The 21,821-nt window shown below is 42.2% G+C and overlaps 1 protein-coding gene and 1 long non-coding RNA gene across 20 annotated transcripts in view; one reads left to right on the plus strand and one right to left on the minus strand.

The window, feature by feature from the left end:
* Positions 1-21,821, plus strand: part of INPP4A (inositol polyphosphate-4-phosphatase type I A) — a 97,039-nt gene that overhangs the window by 57,510 nt on the left and 17,708 nt on the right. For 5 of the 15 annotated variants that reach the window (XM_081197552.1, XM_081197541.1, XM_081197548.1 and 2 more), the window contains exons 12-20: positions 3,887-4,017; positions 5,453-5,557; positions 7,749-7,857; positions 7,958-8,041; positions 13,168-13,351; positions 13,566-13,784; positions 14,846-15,095; positions 19,356-19,388; positions 21,251-21,423. In XM_081197552.1, the coding sequence (XP_081053678.1) occupies positions 3,887-4,017; positions 5,453-5,557; positions 7,749-7,857; positions 7,958-8,041; positions 13,168-13,351; positions 13,566-13,784; positions 14,846-15,095; positions 19,356-19,388; positions 21,251-21,423 (1,288 nt within the window). The remainder of the gene's footprint in view (positions 1-3,886; positions 4,018-5,452; positions 5,558-7,748; positions 7,858-7,957; positions 8,042-13,167; positions 13,352-13,565; positions 13,785-14,845; positions 15,096-19,355; positions 19,389-21,250; positions 21,424-21,821) is intronic. The other 10 variants (XM_081197542.1, XM_081197553.1, XM_081197544.1 and 7 more) reach the window with 6 other exon arrangements.
* Positions 20,241-21,821, minus strand: part of LOC308588901 — a 30,760-nt gene continuing 29,179 nt past the window's right edge. For all 5 annotated transcript variants that reach the window (XR_014008966.1, XR_014008967.1, XR_014008968.1 and 2 more), the window contains exon 4: positions 20,241-21,421. This is a non-coding gene — a long non-coding RNA (uncharacterized lncRNA). The remainder of the gene's footprint in view (positions 21,422-21,821) is intronic.

A 21,821-nucleotide genomic window follows, 5' to 3' on the forward strand; every position in this document is an offset into this window, starting at 1 on the left:
TCCCACCAGCACCACAAGAGCAGTCCCTATAAAAATGTTTTTGAAGTTATTAAGAAAATAATATATTGTATGCAGCTTCTCCTGACCTGCCTTGCAAAATCTTTTGCAGGAGTATTGCTAGGAACGTCTAAGTCCCAGTGGCACAGACCCATTTTATGAACTTGCAAATTTAGGCTGATTTTCCAAAAATCAACAACAAATTCTGGTTTTGGCTGCCTGAACTGTCATGGATTGTTTTCAGCCTAGTTAACGGTTAGGATGTGATTCCCTTCTGTCTTCCTGTGACTGAAAGATGTTACCAGCTGAACTGAATCAGGGCTTTGTCAGTTTATACTATCAGATAACTTTTTGATAGATATAATGATAATCTGGCTAGCTCAAGTGGAGTCAGGACTCAGGATAAACCGAGTATGCCATGAGAAGTGCTGCTGTTGCTATTACATTATTCAGCCGCAGTTCTATAAAAAGCCAACCTCAAGCTTTGAGGTAAATCTTTAATGAGAACTGGTTCCCATGGCCTTTTACTGTTTTGAAGCTCCTGGCGTTACACAGCCTAGTTGAAAAGTTATTTTAAAGGTGATGAAATATTATTATATTTGAAACTCTGATTTCTGCATACATCATCTGCTGCTCATTTTGCTTGGCTATTACTATGGTTTGTTGGACCTCAATTCATTTAGAGGTCACTGGCTACTTGACTCCTTTTGTAGTAGCTTTGTATTGGGTTAGGAAACTAAGTTAGGGCAATGGCAAAAATTAGGAGGCATCTACACTAAAAACATATGTAAAGTTCAATGAAGGTATCACAGGGAACTCTCTTTGGACACATCAGTTTTCACTGATTTGAAGAGAAGCAAATATTGCTGATAAAAACATACTTGTGGGTTTGTGTCCAACTTAATCCTACAGTCAATCATGGTATCGGCCAAGAAACATTTCCCGGTGTTCTCCCATACCTCTCTGTATTTTTTCATTTTATATACCTCCCGAAGTTGATTGGTAATACTTTTTAGCTTGTTCACAGTTGTTATCTGAGCCTTCTTTGGATGTTCAGGTCCCTCACGTGATTAGAATTGTGTGAGGGAGAGGAGGGAATACACTGTCTGTCCCTGCCCCTGAATCATACCCCCTGGCTCTCCATGTGTCCCCCATTTGATAAACTAAAGTGATCCTAAATTGCATGTGGAACTTCAATAAGAACAGCAGGCTCCCTGCTGCAGATGTTCTCCTTCCAACCCAAGCAGGATGCTGGGTCAGGATGGACACAGGTGTCACTGGGAACATTGAGCATTGCTCTGCTCTCCTTCTTATTGTGTATGGAAGAGAAGTCCTGAATAGAGCACTTTTCCATGGGTTTTGGGCAAGTATCTTTGAAATACTTCTTTTTAAGAGTTGGGAAGGGCTGTGTTTCTGTGAACATGGCAGAGAAGCAAACCTCCTGGCAATGGGTTGGGAAAAGAGAAGAGTGGCGCAGTCTGGGAATAAGGTTTTTGGAGTGGCCCATGGCTCCTCAAGCCCCAAATCTGCTTATGTTTCAGCAGCAGTTTTAAAAGTAGATGACTGCTCCATGGTGGCGGCTTGTTGCTCCATCCATCCTGCTCTTCTTTCTAGTCAAATGTTATGCCTGTGTATGAAATCCAGCAGTATTTGGGCATATCTAGTGTGCAGGGTGGAAAGGTACAGACACATTTCCTAATTATGCATAGCGGAGTGGGTAGGAATTATGCATATTTCGGGGTGGGTAGGAAGTCGGGCTTAATCTGCTGGGCTTTGTAGAAAAAGGATGGCTTTGGATACTAGTAATGATCAATGGTCCTAATTCTTCAGTCATGAAGGGTTATGCGTTGACAATGTACTGACATTTGCACCTTTTGATTCCTAGTAACACAGATGTATTGAAAACATTTCTCAAACCTTACTCTGCATGTGACATTTCAAAAAGGCTTAAATGAGTTCATTGGCATCACAAGCCAAAGAGGAATGAGAAGAAACAGGCTTTGCAGAGGAGGGAAATGACTCAGGGAGGGTTGCTGAGTTTGATGGAACCACATGAGTGAGAAGTGATCTCTTCCAGTGCTTGACACAGAGCCAGTCACTCTCGTTTTCACCCCTCAAAGAATGTGTCACTTACAATAGCAAACTCTGAATTGATTTAGTTTCCACAGGCCGAGTGCCATCAGATGGCTAGGTTTTAGGCAGGCCTGTGAGGAACGTGTCTGAGGCCCAGTGTTAGAATCTTGTTAGAATAAAGTTATAAACTGAAACAAAAAAGCAGTCAGTCCCTGGCAGGGTCTAGCTCCCTTCCCCCAGCCCTCTGGCCAGCTTATTCCTCCAAGGCCTGGGGCAAGTGTATCTGGCTGGCTGCCCCCTTGCACAGGCCTGGTTTCAGGGTCCCTCAAAATCTCTCTCCTTTCCCCTTTAAAAAGGAAAAACCTCTCCTCCTGCCATTTTCAGAATAGCAAAATATGCTCACATGGCTTTCTATAGGTACCTCTGCAGGGCAAGTCAGGTTGTCTGTCTGGCCTGTGTTCCAGGTCACCTTTGATGGCATGCAAGTAATGTCTAATTCTACCCATTTCTGTCCTCAGTAATGATGCTGAGCTGTGGCTATGGTGCACTTGAAAATATTGTCCTGTTGCAATGCTTCAATTTTAGCGCATGTGCCACAGAAGTGAGGCCAGACCAAACCAAACGGAATGCTTTTTGATGATACAATAATCACACAAGCATCAACACTGCATGTTTCCTGTTTCTAGGATCAAACTTAGAGGCATTTGTAGAATCAGGGTCTTGTGCTTCTTCCCAAATGTGGGGACACCTGTGTGGTTAGCCTCCATGAAGTCACACAAGAGATGGCACAATGCACCAGAATGAACCTGTAGTTTTGTCTGGTTTAAGGCAAGTGTAAGGATTGGCTGTAGTCTTTTGTGCAGATAGTATATTGTTCTGTATGACTTTCAGGTGTAACAGTGCCACAACACCTTTTTTTAAAAAAACAACAACAAAGGTGCTTTGGGAGGGAGGGACTTTAGAAAACATAAGCAGATGATGGAGAGAAACCGTGCCAAGCCCTTTCCCTGCTCATTTCCGCACTCAGACAGACATACATGGTTTAGAACCTGTGTTTGCTTCCAATGGGACCCTTCCACAAATAAAAAGTGTACTTAGGTTTGTGGAAGAGTCTTTGGTCTAGTGGACACATAGCCTGATGGAAGAGGGGGGAGGCAATTAATGCTGATTGCCTGCAGCCCTCCACAGGATATCAAATACTGTTATGGGCCATGCACAAACCATAAATTTAAAGCACATTTAACATCCCACTTCAAATCCTGAGAGATGTAAATTACCCCTTACAGAGCTACAGTTCTCAGGATTCTTTTGTGTAGGGGGAAGTTGTGCTTTAAATTTATGGTGTGGACACAGCCTAGGGGGTCCCCTAACTTTCTAGAGAATATTTTTGGCTGGCTGAAGGGAGCAATCTCAAGAGTCACCTCCTCTCTGCTAACAGAAGAGGTGTTCATTGGATCAGAAGCACAGCTGAATTCATCCCTTTGTAGCACTGCATTCTGAGACATTTCCTTTGACCTTTTTTGGAGCTCAATGTGTACAAATGGAAACTCGCAAAATTTCACAGGTATGATGGGGAAATCCCCCTCTTCCTCAGTGCTTCAGAGAGCGCCTTTCATGAAGTTGAACTGCAAGTCAGTTAAGCTCATCTTTCAAACAGTGTAAAAACCAGCCCAAACTTGACTAATGTCTCAAAATGGCACTGATGTGCTTGAGGAAGGGGCTAGTAATAGATATAGTTGAAGGCAGATTTTGCTTTTTGTTGGTCATACAACCAAATTAATAGCATCTCCCTGTCTTTTGGGGTGTTTTTGTGTAGGGTTTGTGAACTTGAAGAACTGGGAGAGCTGTCCCCTTGTTGGGAAAGTCTTCGTCGGCAAATCGTTACTCAGTACCAAACAATTATTCTAACGTACCAGGAAAACCTCACAAACCTTCACCAGTACAAAGGTAACTGACATCTTTACCACCACCTCCACATAATACAGAATGCATGTTTGGAACTATGTTTGTATGATTATTTTTAAAACACCTGATGTAATGTATGATTCAGCTGTTCTCTAGAGAAAAACGGTTAAACTGTGGGCACATCCTATTTGCACCACAGATGTCGTGCCTGGGCGTGGAGCATTGGCACTAAAAAAGTTCTGTTTCACTCTCCCTTCCACCTCCATCTGTGCCCAGACACATGTGTGGGCAACTGGGTAGGACACAAGGAAGTGCACGCAGGACCAGCCCTAGCACTAGGCAGAGGGAGACAACCACCTCAGGTGACAGATGCTAGGCGGAAGAAGCAGTTCCTGGCTCTGCCTTCTGAGCATCCCCAATTCTTCCCCTTTGCTGCCACTCATCTCCTTCTTCCCTTATTTACTTTGCTTCAGAGCATACTATCCTGTCACCGGAGCTGCAGGGTTTAACTGCTAGTCCACTAAGCTTCTGTATGTGAAATGGGGAAAGGATGCTCTCTTATGCTTCCCTTCAGAAAGAAAAACATGTTGGGCATTTTCCCTGCAACCCCATCCAGCCCATCCTTCTCTCTTCAGTGCAAGTAACTGGAGGGAAGGCTAGCTTGAAGATCTAAGAGATTTTCCATTCCCTGAATGTGCATCTGTTTATACCTTGCCTTTTGATGCAAACGCCAAGGCAGCTCACAAGGAACAGTAAATTTCAAACAACTGGAAAGTGACACTAAAACCACAAGGGAAAACAATGAGAGCAGATGAAAGCAGCAGCAGAAAACCATTGAAAGGATCCTGATTACCATTAAAAGCACAGAAGAACAGCAAGGACTTTGCCCGGAGCCTAAAAGAAATATGAGGTGTGCCCATCTGTGTACGTAGATGGAGGAAGAAGAAAACAGGGCTTTGAAGATTCCTACTGGGATTCTCCACCTGTGGTGCAAGTGGATTGTGTACCTTTAACTTTTCTTACCTCTGTTGTTTATCTGGGTTTTTGACTTCAGCAGAATTCCATTCTTTAAACACAAAACTAAAAGCTTGCCACTTATTGTCCAACCACACCACCCTAAGTTTCCATGATTTTTGGCGCAAGCCAGGTGCCTTAGATATGCAGTTAAATGTAGTTTAAATGTATGGTGTGGATGTCGCCGTGTGGTGGGACTAGCATCATCTATTTAAACAAAGGATTTAAACATAGGGGGGAAAGATGGAGTTCACTTTTAACAGCAAAAGAGAGGGGTGCTGAACATTCCCAACATTTCTCCTTCATACCGTCCATCATTTTCAAAGAGACCCTTTAGGAAATCTCATTGCATGTACGAACTTCATGCTGCAGTTTTTGTACTGCAATTTGTCAACAATTTTTTCTTGGTTGATTACATTTTTATGGACTCAGCATGCAGAAATCATCTTCTTTATATCCTCAGGTCCATCGTTCAAAGCAAGTAGCCTGAAAGCTGACAAAAAGCTGGAATTTGTGCCCACAAATTTACACATACAGCGAATGAGAGTCCAAGATGATGCAGGTTCAGGTATTTTTTTCTTGCTCATATATCCTGTAGGTTCTACACTCTCTCTCTCTCACTCTCTCACTCTCTCTCTCTCTCTCTCTGTGTGTGTGTGTGTGTGTGTTGTTTCCCAATCCTTCACAGAGATGTTGGGGTTTGAGCTTGCAACTTTTTCATGCAACTTATGTGCTCTACTGTTGAGTTATAGCTTTCATTTTTTTGAAAAAAGAAAGTTTCTAGCCCTCCTACAGAAAAAGTTATGAAGTGAAATGTGCGGGTACTTCAAAGCATTACCGTGAAATGAGCCAGCCTGGTTGCTCCTGCTTGCCTGTGTTTTTAGCCAACCAGTGAAACCAGAGCTTTGATAAGTGAATGGTTTAGAGACCCGGCATTGGAACCCCTGGGTTCCTAAGGGGCTGCTCTTTCCCCCTCCACTTTAGTCTACTTCTCCTGCTTTTGCCTTATTTTCTAGTCCTCAGATTCTCCATAGTTTGCCCTTCCATTTTTTCCCTAGCAATCAGGATGCATCTTTCCTGTGTTGGGTTCGTCTGAGATCAGGTAGTCTCTAGAAGTTATTTTCTGCAAAGACTACTACATACTAAGCGTGAGTGGGTTTTAAAGACCCCTCTCTTCCATTAAAATGGCAACTGCAAAGTATGAAAATTTGCAGAGACTCTAAGGCAGTGTTTCCCAACCTTTTTTGGGCAAAGGCACACTTGTTTGATGAAAAAAATCTCGAGGCACACCACCATTACAGCCCCGTGACGTCAGCGCGCAGCGTCACGCCGGGAGGGACGCACGAAAGTGTAACTTTCAATTTTTTTCCCTCCCCCTTGCCGGGGAACCTCCAGGCTTTGGGGGTGGGGGGGAGGAGGCAGCAAAGTGAGGGACTGAGGGACTCCTCCAACGACAAGGGTTGGGGAAGAAGAGAAAGGGCTATTCCGCTCCAGTCACGGGAGGGGAATATGTACTGGCCCAACTGGTGTGCGGTCTTCGGAAAGCGGGGTGCGGGAAGGAAGCCTAGGCTCGGGGTCCACCGACCTCGGTGGAGAAAGGCAACAACCGGAGCCGATGACGAGCCGGCGCATGCGTGCAGCGGCTGGCCTCGAGCTCGGGAAGCTGCGCGCGGCGATGTTGACGCGGGGCGTGCGAGAGCTTGGGGGCGGGGCGGGAGAGAGAGAGAGAAAGAGTTGGCAGCACCAGGCGCTGTTACTTATTGCGCTGCGGACGCTGCCAGCAACTGCGGTGGTTGTGCGGCGGCCGCCGCCGCAGAACGTCCTCGTCAGTCAGCTGAGCTGCCTGGCAGTGTAGGGAGCCGAGGGGCGGGGCTTCCTTTCTGAAGGAGCTGAGGGTGGGGGTCCTCCGGCGCCTTCGGCGAAACGGCGCCGGCCCAGAGCACTTCTAGGAGGCTGCCTTTGTGCGCGACGTAAAGCCCTCTTTCCCTCCCTCCAGCCCCGTGTCACATGTGGAAAAGGGGGCTGGATCCAGTGACGCAACTCGGAAAACTGTTAGGGAAGCCAGAGCAGGAAAGTGAGTGGGAGGCGGCGGCACCGCTTTAACCCACATTTCCTTTTTGAAAGAGAAACCAGTGTTTCCCAACCTTTTTTGGACTCGCCCGCCTCCCTCCAGGCAACATCTCGCGGCACACCAGGCAACATCTCGCGGCACACTAGTGTGCCGCGGAACACCGGTTGGGAAACACTGCTCTAAGGAATGTCTACTGTTCTGCAGGAGTTAAAAGCTGAAGCCCAGGCACTCATTAAGAATGCACTTACAGAACAATTATATACTTGTTTATTCAGAAGTAAGTCTGTGTAAGTCTGGCTTACACCCAGGCAAGTGGTTTAGGGGTAGCACTGGGCAAAAGTAGGGGTTTTGTGCCTTTGGCAGCTGTATGGCAGGCAGAAACTCAACAAGGTTACTCCTTTCCTAGTACAGAAATATTATTACAGGAAAAGCTTCAACATGACAGCACTTTCTCTAATTTGTGTTATGCTGTGCCCCCCATGGCAGCCGTTTTGTTACTGGTACCCCACAGCACTCTCTCAGAAATCGAAATATGCCCACTGGTCAAAAAAGCTTGGCAACCCTCAGATATATTAGGTGCTTTGCAAATTACATTCTTGTAGTACAAATTCTCACAGGCTTGCAGTCCAAGTCTGGATGGTGGGTATTCTCCTTTAAACCTCTCCTCCTCACTTTTGGTTTTGTTTAGATCAGAACTATGATATTGTAACCATAGGAGCACCAGCAGCTCACTGTCAAGGCTTTAAGTCTGGAGGCCTGCGGAAGAAGCTGCACAAATTTGAAGATGCCAAGAAACAGTAAGTAGAATGCTTGGTGGCTGTCTGCCCTCTCCTGTCGCCCCCGTTTTGTAAAAAGCATCTAATACCTTGTGTCTTTTTTTATTGCTTCTACATATAGGAAGATTCAGTCCAAAACCACGAAGATTAGAGCCAGTTTATGGAAAGAGTTTGACAGAAGAAGGTTTTCCCAATTTTTCAGCCAGTAATTTTACTTCAGTTTTAAGTAGATAGAGAGATAGATAGCTTATGACAGCTTAATGAGCTATTGTATATTTAATATAAGCATTAGCCTTTCTGTATAGATGTGTAAAAGGTTTGACTGTACGTGTAGATTCCTGCAGTCCCTAAGTTTGACCTAGGCTGTTTTTACCCTTTGATCTGAGCAGCTGAAATCAAAGGATCAGAAGTCTGTGGGCAGCTCCTGGGTCCCTGTCTGCTCCTTATACTGCTACGGCACCACCATTTCCTGGCAACTTCATTTTTACTGTGTCTACTCCCTGTAGAGGGAGAGGGATGTTCAGGGAACATCCTGAAATAGTCTAGAAAATTGGTCTTTAACCTTTCTCCTAATTTTTCAATCTAAAGGTTTTTGAAGATTCTTAATGACTGTCTTTATTGAAGCTTCCCAATCTGCAGTCAGATGGGAACATGGCTAAACTAATTTTCCTAGCTTCTGTCTCTGTCATTTCCTAATAGGTGGCACAGACCTTTCTTGAGAACATGCTGAAAGAGCGAGACTCCCTATTCTTTCTTGGTCTTTTAGCAATCATCTTAGGTTCTGTGAAAAGGAAATTCAATCAGTGCTTGCTTTTTTTTTTTAAGAGTGAGATTGTAAACTCTGACCCTTTTTGGAGTGGGCATTCCTACTATATTTTCTCATCAGAGAGCAGAAACCTTTTGTATTCTATAACTGCTGGAATGGTTTTGAGGAAGCACACTCTCTGGTTTACTCTAGCAGCTGGTTCGTATGGAAGACAGAAGAGATAGGAGTGATTTACACTTCTACTTTCTGTGTTTTCGCTACAAAATTTTAAATACGGAATGTAAATCTTAATCCTTGGGTGAGATGCTCGATTCCCAGAGGGAATCGCTAGTAAACTGGCATACTGGAATTGCCACAGTTCTGACATTGCTCCCTGTCTACACCATAATACAAAAGGTTAAGTCTATACATGCCTGAAGGGGGGAAAGGTACTGGGAAAATGTCAAAACGCATATCCATAGAAGTTTCTTAAGCTGGCCGGAAGTGTCTCAGATGCAGCATGGAGATGCAGATTCCATCCTCCTCGTCTTGTGGTCCCCACAGTCAAAACCAGAGAGGAAGGAGGACAGCAGCCGGGTGGGCTGGCTTCTAGTTTTGCTTGTTTTTTTAAGCTGGACAATATTTGTGCCGTTTCCACCCTTTCAGGTTTAAATGCTTCAGTGGTAAACCAGTCACCCAGAAAGATAACATCTGCACATGAGGAATACATGCAGAAATTTCCTTTAGAGAGCCACTCTACTTGAAACCACTATGGAAGACATTTCATATAAGCGTGCACCTTACAACCATCTCCCCACCCCACCCTGATTGTGCTACAGTCAGACCCATGTTTTTATCATAGGTGGAACTCCTGGCAAAGGACTGGTTTTTGGGGAACATACCAGATGTCTGTACTAGCTGTTGTATCACTACTATTACTTGATGTTGTATTTTGCAAAAACATATTAGTATGGAGAAGAATATGTGGCAAAAGTCTACACTAAACTATAATTATTTGATCTCTGTTGGTTCTAAGTGACTTGTTGTCACTGCCACATCAGGTATCGTTTTTAACCAGCAGATGGTGGTCCGGTAAATAGAATTATTCTTCCTGCTGGTTCTGTTGGTACCTGGGAAGAACATGGGCACTGCAGTCCTCTAATTTTTTTGATGTTTAATATGTTGTGGAAACGTTGCACGAATAGAGGATGGGTGGAAGGAAGCAGTGCAACTCAATGAACTTGCTGCTTCTCCTTTATTTCTCCTCCTCTATAATATCTCCAGTCCTTCCTGTCTTCCTGCCTGCTAGAAGTCTCCTGGTCACAGCAAGGAGGGAGGTGGGGTGTTGTGGGGTCTGCATAAGGGTTATTAATAGTGATGAGGGGAATTGTTCAGTAATTTACACTTCCCAGAACAATAACAGAAACCAAAACACAGCTATCCTTTGGAATTTGATCTTCTAATATTACAGTGCAGTTCTCATAACAAAAATGTATCAAAGTGAACTGTGTATAAAAATGCATATATGAGTGAACATATACAAAACTGCATTACATTAGAGGAGACTGCTTGCAGAAATGTGTGTTGGGGGAAATGCATACATAAATCTGTATATAAGGATTTTTTACATACTAAAATACTGATAAATTTCCATGATGTGGAAATCTGAACTTATTATTGGAAAAATGAGAAACCAAAATGGACCTATATATCCACCCCAAGCTATTAACCAACCCACACTTGGGTCAGGATTGCAAGAACTAATCTTCAGGGCAGTTCTTTTTTTAACTCCTTCCACCTCTCTTGATAGCAGACACTTGTGCCATGTCAGAATCTGCTTCTAAAGGTTCCTTCATTGACAAACCAGTTTGGTATTTTGGGTGGGAGGCTGATGATTAATGAGAAACATGAACTGTAAACCCCCTCCCCAAATCTGTGCAAAGTAAATTGTGTAGTTCTTTGGATCCCAGCCCATAGATTTGTGTTATGCTGCCAGATTGCAGAGTTATTTGTGCATTTTGCAGTCGAGCTCCTTGTGTCGCATGTAGCACCCATTGTGCTGATGCAGCCAGAAATCTATGGAATGGGTTGCAAGTGATAAACCATTCTGCATTGACTATGATTTTGTTTTGCTTACAATTTTAATGACATAAGCAAACCTTATTGGGAAAAAATATTTAAAACAACTAACATTGTTTATCTAATGTTGCTTTGCTTTGTTTTTTGCTTTTGGTATCTGCTAACAAATAATGGCTAACTTTCATTTGGTTTTATTTTTTTTAGCTGTTATGAGGAATGTTGGTGAGTTTTCTGTTTCTCAGTTTGGAGACAGAACTTTCCTGTTCAATCTTTTTCTTTTTTTAACAAAAGTTAATGTGTTTATGTACAGAGATGCCTCCCCCTTTTAATACTTTGCATTTGCTTTTGCTAATTTTGCTTCGTTCAGTTAATGTGGTTGTTTACTGGGGTATGTTGCATGGTTTAATTTGATCTTGTCATCTGCATTATTTGCCTTCTTAATGAACAGCTAACACAGACCAAGTTTGGTTGCTAGAACATTGGGAGCCAATTTAATTGGAATGCTTCAACTTTAAGAGACCATTTTTGTTAGAAACTGAAAATACTCAGAATACGACATGAACCTTTTACGTTATATTGGTCACTCTTTTTATGCATCCACAAATGTATGAAAATCGGTTAGATGATTTGGGCTTTGAACTTCAAGTTGCCAGTGAAAGCTGATAGCTGTTCATTTGGGAGAATGACGGCAGATAGTAGTTTGTTGTCTGTGAACTTCATACCATCAAATAATTTATTTCCTCTTATTTGGCAATAGATTTGCTTCCCTTCTTTTAATATGAGACTCACCAGGCTGTATGGACTGTGCTGCCAATTATATCCTAATTCTCCTGCATGGTATCTCCCTTATTGTAAGAAAAACAGTTAATAACTCTGGATAGTTGGATGTGACTATTGAGATGGTGCAGAAATTTTTAAACAGCTGTCCCATATAGAAACAAGGAACCCTGGCAAAAATCCAATAAAAGAGGCCTGCCAAAGCTATTTTGAATCAGTAGGTTTAAACATGCCAAACAGAGTTTGATAAAGGCTGCTGTCCTTGAAATTGCTGGTCAAGAGCCATAAATGACCCAATTGCTATGATGATTGCTGACAGTTTCCAGTTAGTGGTTTTTAAGACCTTTGAACCTGCAAAGTTAGGAATTCTAGATCCATTTTGTCTAAACAAATGATGTGTACAACAACAGCCACACTCCCCAAAAGTAGTGTCCAATATTACCAGCCCTGTTCCATGTTGGCATCTCACTCTGAAAACCTGATCCAGTTTCAGAAGCAGTTTGCTGCCCGTGTGGAACAGCTGTTGTTTTGAAAAAGAAGAAGATGCGCCTTTAGGCTTACATACCCACATGATGGGATCTTATTTTCAACTCGGCATTGTGTCAGTATAGCACTCTCCCACACATTTTTGCTCTAGGACAGGAGAGAGGAACCTGTGACCTTCCTAGATGTTGTAGGACTATGACTTCCATCAGCCCCGGCTAGCATGGTCAAGGGACAGGGATTATGGGAGCTCTGTAGTTGCATCAGCAATATATGGTAGAGGGTTAAGGGTAAGAATAACATCCTGGTTTTGCAACATGTTTGGGACTGCAAAAAACAGTGAGGGTTGCAATCAGATGGCGGTCCATACAGCACTTGGCTGGTGGAGTCTTGTTTGTCTTGGCTGGCCACAGGCAGTGCAGGTTTGAGACTCATGCTTAAATGAATTTAAACTGGTGAGGAAGATTGAACATGGGGCCAAGCAAAGCTCCACTATCCTCTTGTGTGTGTAAAATGACACCAGGCATCGGCTGAGGTCTTTTGAGTTGGTAGAAGGCAGAAATTGAACAGCGTTTTCCTCCCTCAACCACTAGGGGGAGCTCAACTCTTGCCTGATGTCATCTTTGCATGCACAGAGAAGACCTTATCGTGGTAAGGACTGATGGTCAATTCTGAGTCAAAGGCTTATGAGCAGAAATAGTTTTGCTTTGTTTATTTATGAAGTAGTGATAGTTCTAGTAACTGTGAGCTGCCTAGAGGACTTTGAAGCCTACCAAATGGTAGGAAATAAATTATCTTTTAAAAAATTATTTGTTTGTTAAATGTGAATGAATAAATAAATGTATGTTTAGAGCAGGGGATTAGACTAATACTGCAATCCTAACCCCACTTATCTGGGAGCAAGCTCCACTGAATTCAGTTGGAATAGACACGGGTAGACACGGTTAGAAGTGTGCTATAGGTCACATTAAATCCTCATTCAGTGATTGCCATATCCTATCCCTGTGGAAGTTATGAGCAGTCAATTGGCTTCATTAAAGGCAGAGTTGGGCCTGGGTGGTAGTCTGAACATGAGTCCTTGTAGCACCTCTTGGTCTCTTCATGCTTGATAGTTAATTGGGAGAAACTGCTTGCCTGTGCTTTCTCCTTTTTCAGCATGAAAAAGGAATGGAATTGCAGTGCTGATCTGTTGAATTGATTTTTATTTTTATGTTTTTTTAAAAATTATTCATTTTTCCACCCCCCAGCACTTCGACCAATACCCAGTCAATAGTGTACATACCACAAGATATTATCCGAGCAAAGGAGATTATTGCACAGATCAATACCCTGAAAACTCAAGTTAGTTACTACGCAGAAAGACTCTCCAGAGCTGCCAAGGACAGATCCGCCAATGGGCTTGAAAGAACACTTGCCATTCTGGCAGATAAGGTACGGGATATGATCAAGAGTCCCTATGTCCCTTTGTAGTCTCTCTGAATGTACTGAGAAGGCAACCTTGGCTATTCTGTTTGAATATTAAGTTTTGACTGTAAGAGAACATGGCAAGGCAGTCCTAGTGGTTCCTCTGCAGTTCCTGAATTCACGATGGAACATGGAATGTAGAAAGAGTTGCAAAATATGTTGTTGTTTCAATACTTTCCAGACACGGCAGCTTGTCACCGTCTGCGACTGCAAACTGCTGGCAAATTCAATACATGCGCTGAATGCTGCAAGACCAGATTATATAGCTTCAAAGGCCTCTCCAACCTCTGTAGAGGAAGAGCAAGTGGTGCTGAGGAATGACCAAGATACCCTGGTGGCCAGATGGACAGGAAGAAATAGCCGATCTTCTCTACAAGTGGACTGGCATGAAGAAGAATGGGTAGGTTTGTTGACCTGGGATTCAGTTTCTATTAGCAATCTTGCTGCTGAAAGCTTGAGGGGTATAGTTATACTACACCTCTCCATTCTGTAGATTTGGGTTTTCAAACTGTGGTCCAGGGATCTCCAGGGATCCATGAGCTTCACTCAGGTGAAGACACTGTGTGTCTTTGTTTCAGTAATATATATATATAAGAAATAAAAGCAACAAAGTTACAATTATAAATCATACAACATCTAGCACAGTGCATTACAATTGCTGCAGAAAAGGCATGAATTGGTCTGCCAAGAATCTCAACAATTTTCAAGTCGTCAGTGGGGGAAATTTTTGGGGAAAGTGCTGTTATAGGCACATTTTCTATGGAAAGCAAAATCTGAAGACTAGCATCTACTATTGGAAGGCTCTTCAACTAGTCAGCCATCAGCTTTAAAACTGATAAATGATGTTAACTGATATTCTTGTTAGGAGCAATGAAAAATGGTGTCATGAAGGCCAGTCCCCAGTTAGTTTCCCCACCAAAATATGATCAGAATTTGTAGCCCTTGTTTATATTGGTATGAGACAGAAAATGATACGCATTATTTAATGGATTTCATCTCTCTTGAACTGCCTGTACAAATGGGAGCAACAATATCTAAACAAGTTTTCTAACTTCCCCGGATGCTATGCTTATTTTTTTTATAGGGGAACGCAAAGGATGCTGTAACATCTTGTAGGACTTGAATCAAACTGTGCAGTTTCATCCAACCAGAAACTGATGTTGACTGTTTTTTAATTACGTTGCAAAGTTTAAATGGCTAGAAAAGGGTTGTAAAGCACGTGTACTGAGCACCTTACAGGGAGTGCCTATAAAATACACCCTCATAAAAAATGGAAAACATTCTCCTGAAAGATAATCTTGTGGCTGAGCCCATTGTGTTGATAAGTTTCTTGTTCTACTTCGGGCTTCTTCAACTGCTATTTTGACCCAAGATCCTTCCTGCAGTGAGATCAGAATGATGTAACCATGTTAAAGTTACAGGAGTCTTTACTTAGTCCGTTTGTTTTTCATTCCTTCCCAGGAAAAAGTCTGGGTGAATGTTGACAAAAGTCTTGAATGCATTATCCAGAGGGTTGACAAACTCCTCCAGAAAGAGCGTTTGCATAGTGACAGCTGTGAAGACGTTTTTCAGTGTGACACCAGCTGTTCTAGCAAGAAAGGTAAACGGGATACCCGTGCATACTGGATAAAGCCACACACCTCATCATCTTCGTCATCCCCATCATCTTCATCCATACCATCCTCTGCATGCCATTGTCCCCAAGACACAAGTGCGTATGACAGCCATGGCTTCTTCCTGCTGCTCCTCCGCTTTGGCATTTTTCTTACCCTTTTCTCCATGTGGTGCTTATGATTAAGTGGCTGCATTTAGACAATCAAATCTCAGCTCAACAAGCTTCACGCACCTGCACTGTGCTCCTCCTTTGAAGCATGATTGAGGAAGCCAGCCAGGAAGCTGCAGCTAATGTTGGCATCAGAAGCAGGTTCTGTATCTATGCTGAGCAGCTTCCAAACAAGGCCTGAGAGGGAGCCATAGTTTAAAAATGGCATCTAGGTTCTCGCTTGTTTGGAAGCTGTTAACCATTGTTTCCAGTCTGGCAGGCATGTGTGGCTGGTTAACTGTGGTTTTCTGGCATGCTTGCTTGTGCAGTGAAAGGAAGGAAGCTGGAGCAAAGGAATTGTGTGCGGGTGCGTGAAACTTGTGCATATCTTGGTGTACGGAGCTGAGATCTGAACGTGGCCAAAATGTATGCTGCAGGAGAGATGTGGGAGCCATTTTTCCTTAGATTTATTTCAAGATGCTACTCTCATGTTTCTCCTGAAACATGTGGATTAAGGTCTCCTCTGCATAGGCCCTTACGCTGATAGGGTGTTTCTAAATAAGGCCAACAGGTCAAACAGGGAATGTCTGCACAAGAAAAGCCAAAGGAGTGAGTAGAGCTTGGGTGACTGTTTTGCTGAAGTGCACTAGGTGCTAACGTAGTGACAATGTGAGGAGGTGTGAGAAACTGCTGGATTCTGCTTTGGGGCTTTGGCAAAATCGCTTAACAGCATTTTCTGTTTAGTTCTATATCTTGCTAATTTGTATTTGCATTGAGGACTTCCGGTTCATAGTTCATGCTCTTTGCTTATAGTTCAGAAAATTATATACCGTGTACTATTTCTGTACATCAGGTCCCTGCAGTTGAAAGGTTCAGGCTGGTTTAGTCTGAATTAGATTCTTCTGTTTCACCCAGCTGATAGAGGGGCATTCTCGGTTGGCCTCATTCCTGTATATTTGTCAGAGTATGGTGACTCTTAGGACACTTCTCATGTGCCTCATTGTGACTACATAACTAGGCCCCATCAGGAGTGTGGGAATTTGCAAATTGAGCATATATTTAGGTGACATTGTTGAACTTCTAGGCCTGAGTTTCCCAAAGTTGGTCCCCAGCTGTTGTTGGATTACAACTCCCATCATCCCTAGCTAGCAGGACCAATGGTCAGGAATGATGGGATTTGTAGTCCAAAAACAGCTGGAAGCCCAAGTTTGGGAAATCGTGCTAGGCCATAATATTTCCCCCTTGTGCTTTGATTTGTTGGCTTGTAAATGGTTAGAGAAATTGTATTTCCAAGTGTACACAGATTATTTTTTTAAGTATACACGTGCAGGATGTCTATATGTTACACCTGTGTTTCTGTAACAAATGTGTAACTGATTCTTCCACCCCACCCCATGCCGATCACAGTGTGTAGAGCTGCCCTACCAAATTCTTTGTTGTGCTACATTGAAGGATATGTTAGAACTCAATAGGAGAACAGTCTGCTTTCTTGTATGACATTTCAAAACAATTCATACAACAATTCGTATGAGAAGGCAACTGAAAACTACCTTTCTCATACTGTATTTTCATTATGTGTCTTCACAACAAATTTGTATTTGTGATTTCACACAGTCATTTCATAATTAATATTTCTGAGTTACAATTTTTAACAGTAAAATGTTCTCATGAAATAATATATTTTTTCTTTTAACTTATTAGGTGCAGAACTAGTAGTGTATGATTTGTAAAGCTTCGTAACCGATAACTTTTTTGTGTTTCTAGTTATTCATGCCATATGTTGTTAAGAATTAGCAAGATGCAAGGATGAAGAACTGAGTGTATTGATCCCTATGAAATAACTTAGATAACATGAAAACCAATGCCTTTCAACTGTTTGCAGATTGAATTTAAATCTTAAACTTCTTTTTTTAATAAGCTGTGTGACAATATGTGTGGGAAAGATATATTGTCTGAATCAAGTAATTGCTAAAGAACTTTCACATCAGAGTGATTAAGAAATGGATTTCACTCAATGCAGTCAGTATCTATTATACAGCACAGGACTGTATAATTTTTGTATGTGGCAAACCTTCTCTCTCAATTCATCAAATGTTTTCTGATAATGTATTGGCTGAGAACCATTGAAATTATGGATCAACATGTTTCAATGCTTGCCGTTGTGCTCAGCTCAAGCTGTGCATCATTGCTTTTATGTTTACATGCACAGAGGTGCACTGTTTTCAATTCCAAGTAGTTTAATTTGCAGTCAAAGGCATATTGAGATGCTAGAACGGCTTCATGTGGAACGTGTTGAAAACAGGGTGTTTTTAACTTTATTATTTATAGCATGCCTGATGTGCTAGACGCTATACAAGTTAAAAACAAACCTAGTCCCTGGCAATGGCTTATAGTTTAAAGATGCAGCCTGAAGAATGAGCTAGGGAATGACAATGGAGCAGAGTAGAAAGAGAGAGAAAATAAATCACATGTAATGACTGAAAAGTGAGCCAGCGTGGTGTAGTGGTTAAGAGCGGTAGTCTCGTAATCTGGGGAACCGGGTTCGCGTCTCCGCTCCTCCACATGCAGCTGCTGGGTGACCTTGGGCCAGTCACACTTCTTTGAAGTCTCTCAGCCCCACTCACCTCACAGAGTGTTTGTTGTGGGGGAGGAAGGGAAAGGAGAATGTTAGCCGCTTTGAGACTCCTGAAGGGGAGTGAAAGGCGGGATATCAAATCCAAACTCTTCATCCAAAAATTATGAAGCGACTTATATTTGAAATGTGAAATGAGACAGGTAGTCTGCCAATTTAAAGATTAGTAAATGAGGGAAATTATTTTTCGCAATGATCGTAGCCTGTTCTGATTTGAGTTTTGGCCATGTGATTAGATGGAGAGAAGCATATTATAATTTGAAAGCAAGCCAGTGCAGATTGGAAAAAGCTGTTGTTTACAGCGAATCGCCCTCTGACTTGAATGGAAGTATGAGATCAATAATGCTTATAAAAAGAGATGCTTTTGTTTCAGAAAACTAGCTGTCATGTGAGTAAATTCTATACCCATGTTATAAATAGGTTTGGAGAAATACAAGGAGCCAAAGAGAGGAAATGGAAGAATAGTGCTCTCAGATTAGTGCTCTTAGAGAACACGTCCCAATTCACCCAGGGCCAGCTTGGTACAGTTCAAACACATACTGTTTGTGCAACTTCAACGCATGCAGTTTCTGGTAGCATCCCTTCATTCCTTAGTTTTCCTCTAATTGCTGTTTAAAAAGTTAGCTTGGTTCGAGAATGGCTGAAAGTGAATGCCCAAGAGGCAGCTTCCCTTTCTTCTTTTCCAAAGCCCCAAACTAATTTAAATGGGGAGGGATCTTAAAAGGCACCTTGTGGTTTTGGTGGGAGGAAATGGCAGAAAAAAACTCACATTTGTTCATACTGCCCTGTTGTGTGCTTGGCAAAATAATCAGTGAGACATGATCTTCCAGTTCTAGTTGATAGCATCTCTTCCATTCATTTCAGTGGGAATTGGATCCAGCCTTAATTTTGGGCACTCTGGCTCCTAAAAATATGACCTAGATATTTTGAAATTTGTGTAATAACCCTCACCTCTGTTTCATACATTGTATGGCACAAATTCAAACTTGTCACTGAATAGATGACTGATCCTGAAGGAGCTGTGCTTAGTCTGTGTTCCTTGGTGAGCTAGCCTACAAAAATATGTGCATTTGCAAACAAGTTTGTCATATTTACACTTTACAGTTTCAGGCACACATGTAAAGTATCTTAGGTGTACACCTAAAAATGCCACATGTGTGTATTAGGGTTACTTAATGCACCCAAAAACTCTTGCCAATGTTCTGCTATTCTATTTAGCTGCTTTTAATGCAAGTCATTAAGCTAGTGGTTCTCAAACTGTGTTGTCTGTGGCTCACATACAGCTGTTTCCAGCAGACTACAGAGACCTATATTTCTCCTGTTGTCATGCTCACTTCTCCTCCTAGTTTCCAGTGTTAGAAATAATTTATAACACCTTGTTGTACCAAGCACAAGCGGTTGTGGAGTATTTTATGCTGGCACAATCAGGAGGAGAGGCGATCAGTGGTAGTCTGTCTGTGGTGTGCCACTTTGCAGAAAAAAGCTTGAGAACTTCTATACTAAGCATTTCAGTTGCCTATGTTTAGAATGTGTTGCTTCCCCTTAATCATGCATGTTGCACCTCCATTTTTGTGCAGATTGCAGTCCCACTCCTGAAGAGACTGGCCCAGGTATGTGTGTTTTCTCCCCTCCAAACTGCAGAAGAAAAAGGTTGTCTGTGCATCTAACACAAATGACTTTTGCTGATGCTAATTTGGGTACTGCTACGTGAATAAAAGTATTTTTGCTTTTAGGTTAGTAGGTGCAAACTGGCCTTCCTTGCCAATAAATTTCAACACACAGTAATTATGTGACAGGAAGATATTTTTAAAATATACATATTTTAAAAATATGTAGCTGCTACGGTCTAGTTAAAACAGGTGTTGCCTCTTTTGTGTATGTCTGCAGATTGCTGGTAAAACTGGTTTTAACCCATTTGGTCAGAGGCTACATTGAACCACCTTCAATTTGGGTTTGTTTGTTTGTGTGTGTTAATATTCTGTGGTTCTTTACTGGGTGGGTACAAAATGCTGAGTAATGCTTGTTTGTTTTCCCCCTTTCCTTTAAAATAATGCTGGGAAGCAGATGAGGCTGGAAGCATGTGACTTGCCCTAGATTAAGCCAGAATTTGAACCTGGGTATCCAAACCCAACACATTATCCCTTGTGCCATGCTGGCTGATCTTGAGAGAAGAGACATGAGCCACCTGATAGGATATTACAGAACTTGTGGGGGGTAGGGGCCAGAATTCTCTTTTTTATATAAAAAGAATTAAAATGTGTTCAGGTTTGTGTGTAGATTGTTTTTTAAGTTTGCATTTGTTTCCAACAAATACCTACTATAATTATTTTGAGTTTTTGTCTATTTAGCTTGGCTATTTAGAAATGTTTTGTAATTTCTATACACTGAAAATGGCTGTGCCAGAGAAACTATCCATTGTTCCTTTTTAAAAAATTGTCTATAAAAAAGCACTTCAGAACAAATACATCAAGAGAACAACCTTTATTTTTCATTGCGTAGATAATCTTATTTAGAGTACCAGATTATTTTGGAAAAACTATCATAAAGAGCAGCTTGCCTACTGTTAAAAGAATCCAGCTGTGTTCTGAGGCATAGGGCCAAATAACTTTCCATGTGTGTCTGTCTGTCTATCTATCTATAGGATGGGACACAGGTTTAAGATACCACAGTACAGTGGTACCTCGGGTTACATACGCTCCAGGTTACATAAGCTTCAGGTTACAGACTCTGCTAACCCAGAAATAGTACCTCAGGTTATGAACTTTGCTTCAGGATGAGAACAGAAATCGTGTTCCAGCAGCAGCTCTGGAACGAATTAAGTACTTAACCTGAGGTACCACTGTACTTTATGGTATTCTAACTGCCCTTCATTTGAATGGCTGTCAAGGAACAGAGAGTACTTGCTTCGAGAAGAGCAGCTTGTACCAGAATGCTGCACATTCATAATAAACCATAGGTTATTTCAGACAATGGCCTACTGTTACATTCTAACAGGGCCAGTGGGTTCAATTTATGGCAATAAGACTCTTCTACTTTGTCCCAGTGTGGATGTAACTATTCTCTAAAACTAAGTTTAACTCTCTTCTTTGATGCAAATTCCCCCAACTGTCTCTTACCCATGGTGTAGCATTACATAGGCACATGACTTACCAAGGTTAGCTTTAAACAGGTTTTGCAAATCAGTTTCAAATCCTGATTTCAAAGTGGTTAAAAAACTAACCTTAGTTAGCATTGGCATAGATGTAATGTTGCACTACAGCCAGTTCAGACAATGGAGAGTAAAGGCATGCATGAGCCATGGGCCTACTTCCAATCACTCAACCATGGCTTAAGAGATATGCAGCCTTAAATCCATACCAGGCCTTTAAGCTGCGTTAGTATGTTTCTTAAAAGCTGTTTCTTTTTGAGTATTTTTATTTTAAAAATTATATATTGCCATTAATTGCCTCCTTCTTCCTTTTGAAAACTGCAGGTGAATGGAGTGAGGCCCTTTACCCATTGCTGACAACACTCACAGAATGCGTAGCCATGATGAGTGACAAGGCAAAGAAAGCGATGGTCTTTCTCTTGATGCAAGATAGTGCCCCAACAATAGCTCTTTGCTTGAGCCTTCAGTACCGACGGGATGTTGTCTTTTGCCAAACTGTAAGCAAGAAAGTAGAATTCATACATTAGACTTTGGATACCTTTTTTAAAAAATGGAAGAGTAACTTTGAAAGCAGTAAGAATTACTACACATTTCTGAACCAATCCCCCACCCCCCACCGACTTCAGCAGCTTTGGCTGCAATCTCTCCTGGGCCGAGATCCTTTTAAACTAGAGAATGTTTTAATACAGGGGGGCAGGTAGCTGGATCTGACCTTCATTAGGACATTTAATCTCATTATACTTTTACAAGGGACAAGGGTGGTGTAAACCACAGAGCCTAGGGCTTGCCGATCGGAAGGTCGGTGGTTCGAATCCCCACGACGGGGTGAGCTCCCGTTGCTCGGCCCCTGCTCCTGCCAACCTAGCAGTTTGAAAGCACATCAAAGTGCAAGTAG

This window comes from Podarcis bocagei (assembly GCF_964188305.1).
Source record: "Podarcis bocagei genome assembly, chromosome: 6".
Taxonomy (NCBI): Eukaryota; Metazoa; Chordata; class Lepidosauria; order Squamata; family Lacertidae; genus Podarcis; species Podarcis bocagei.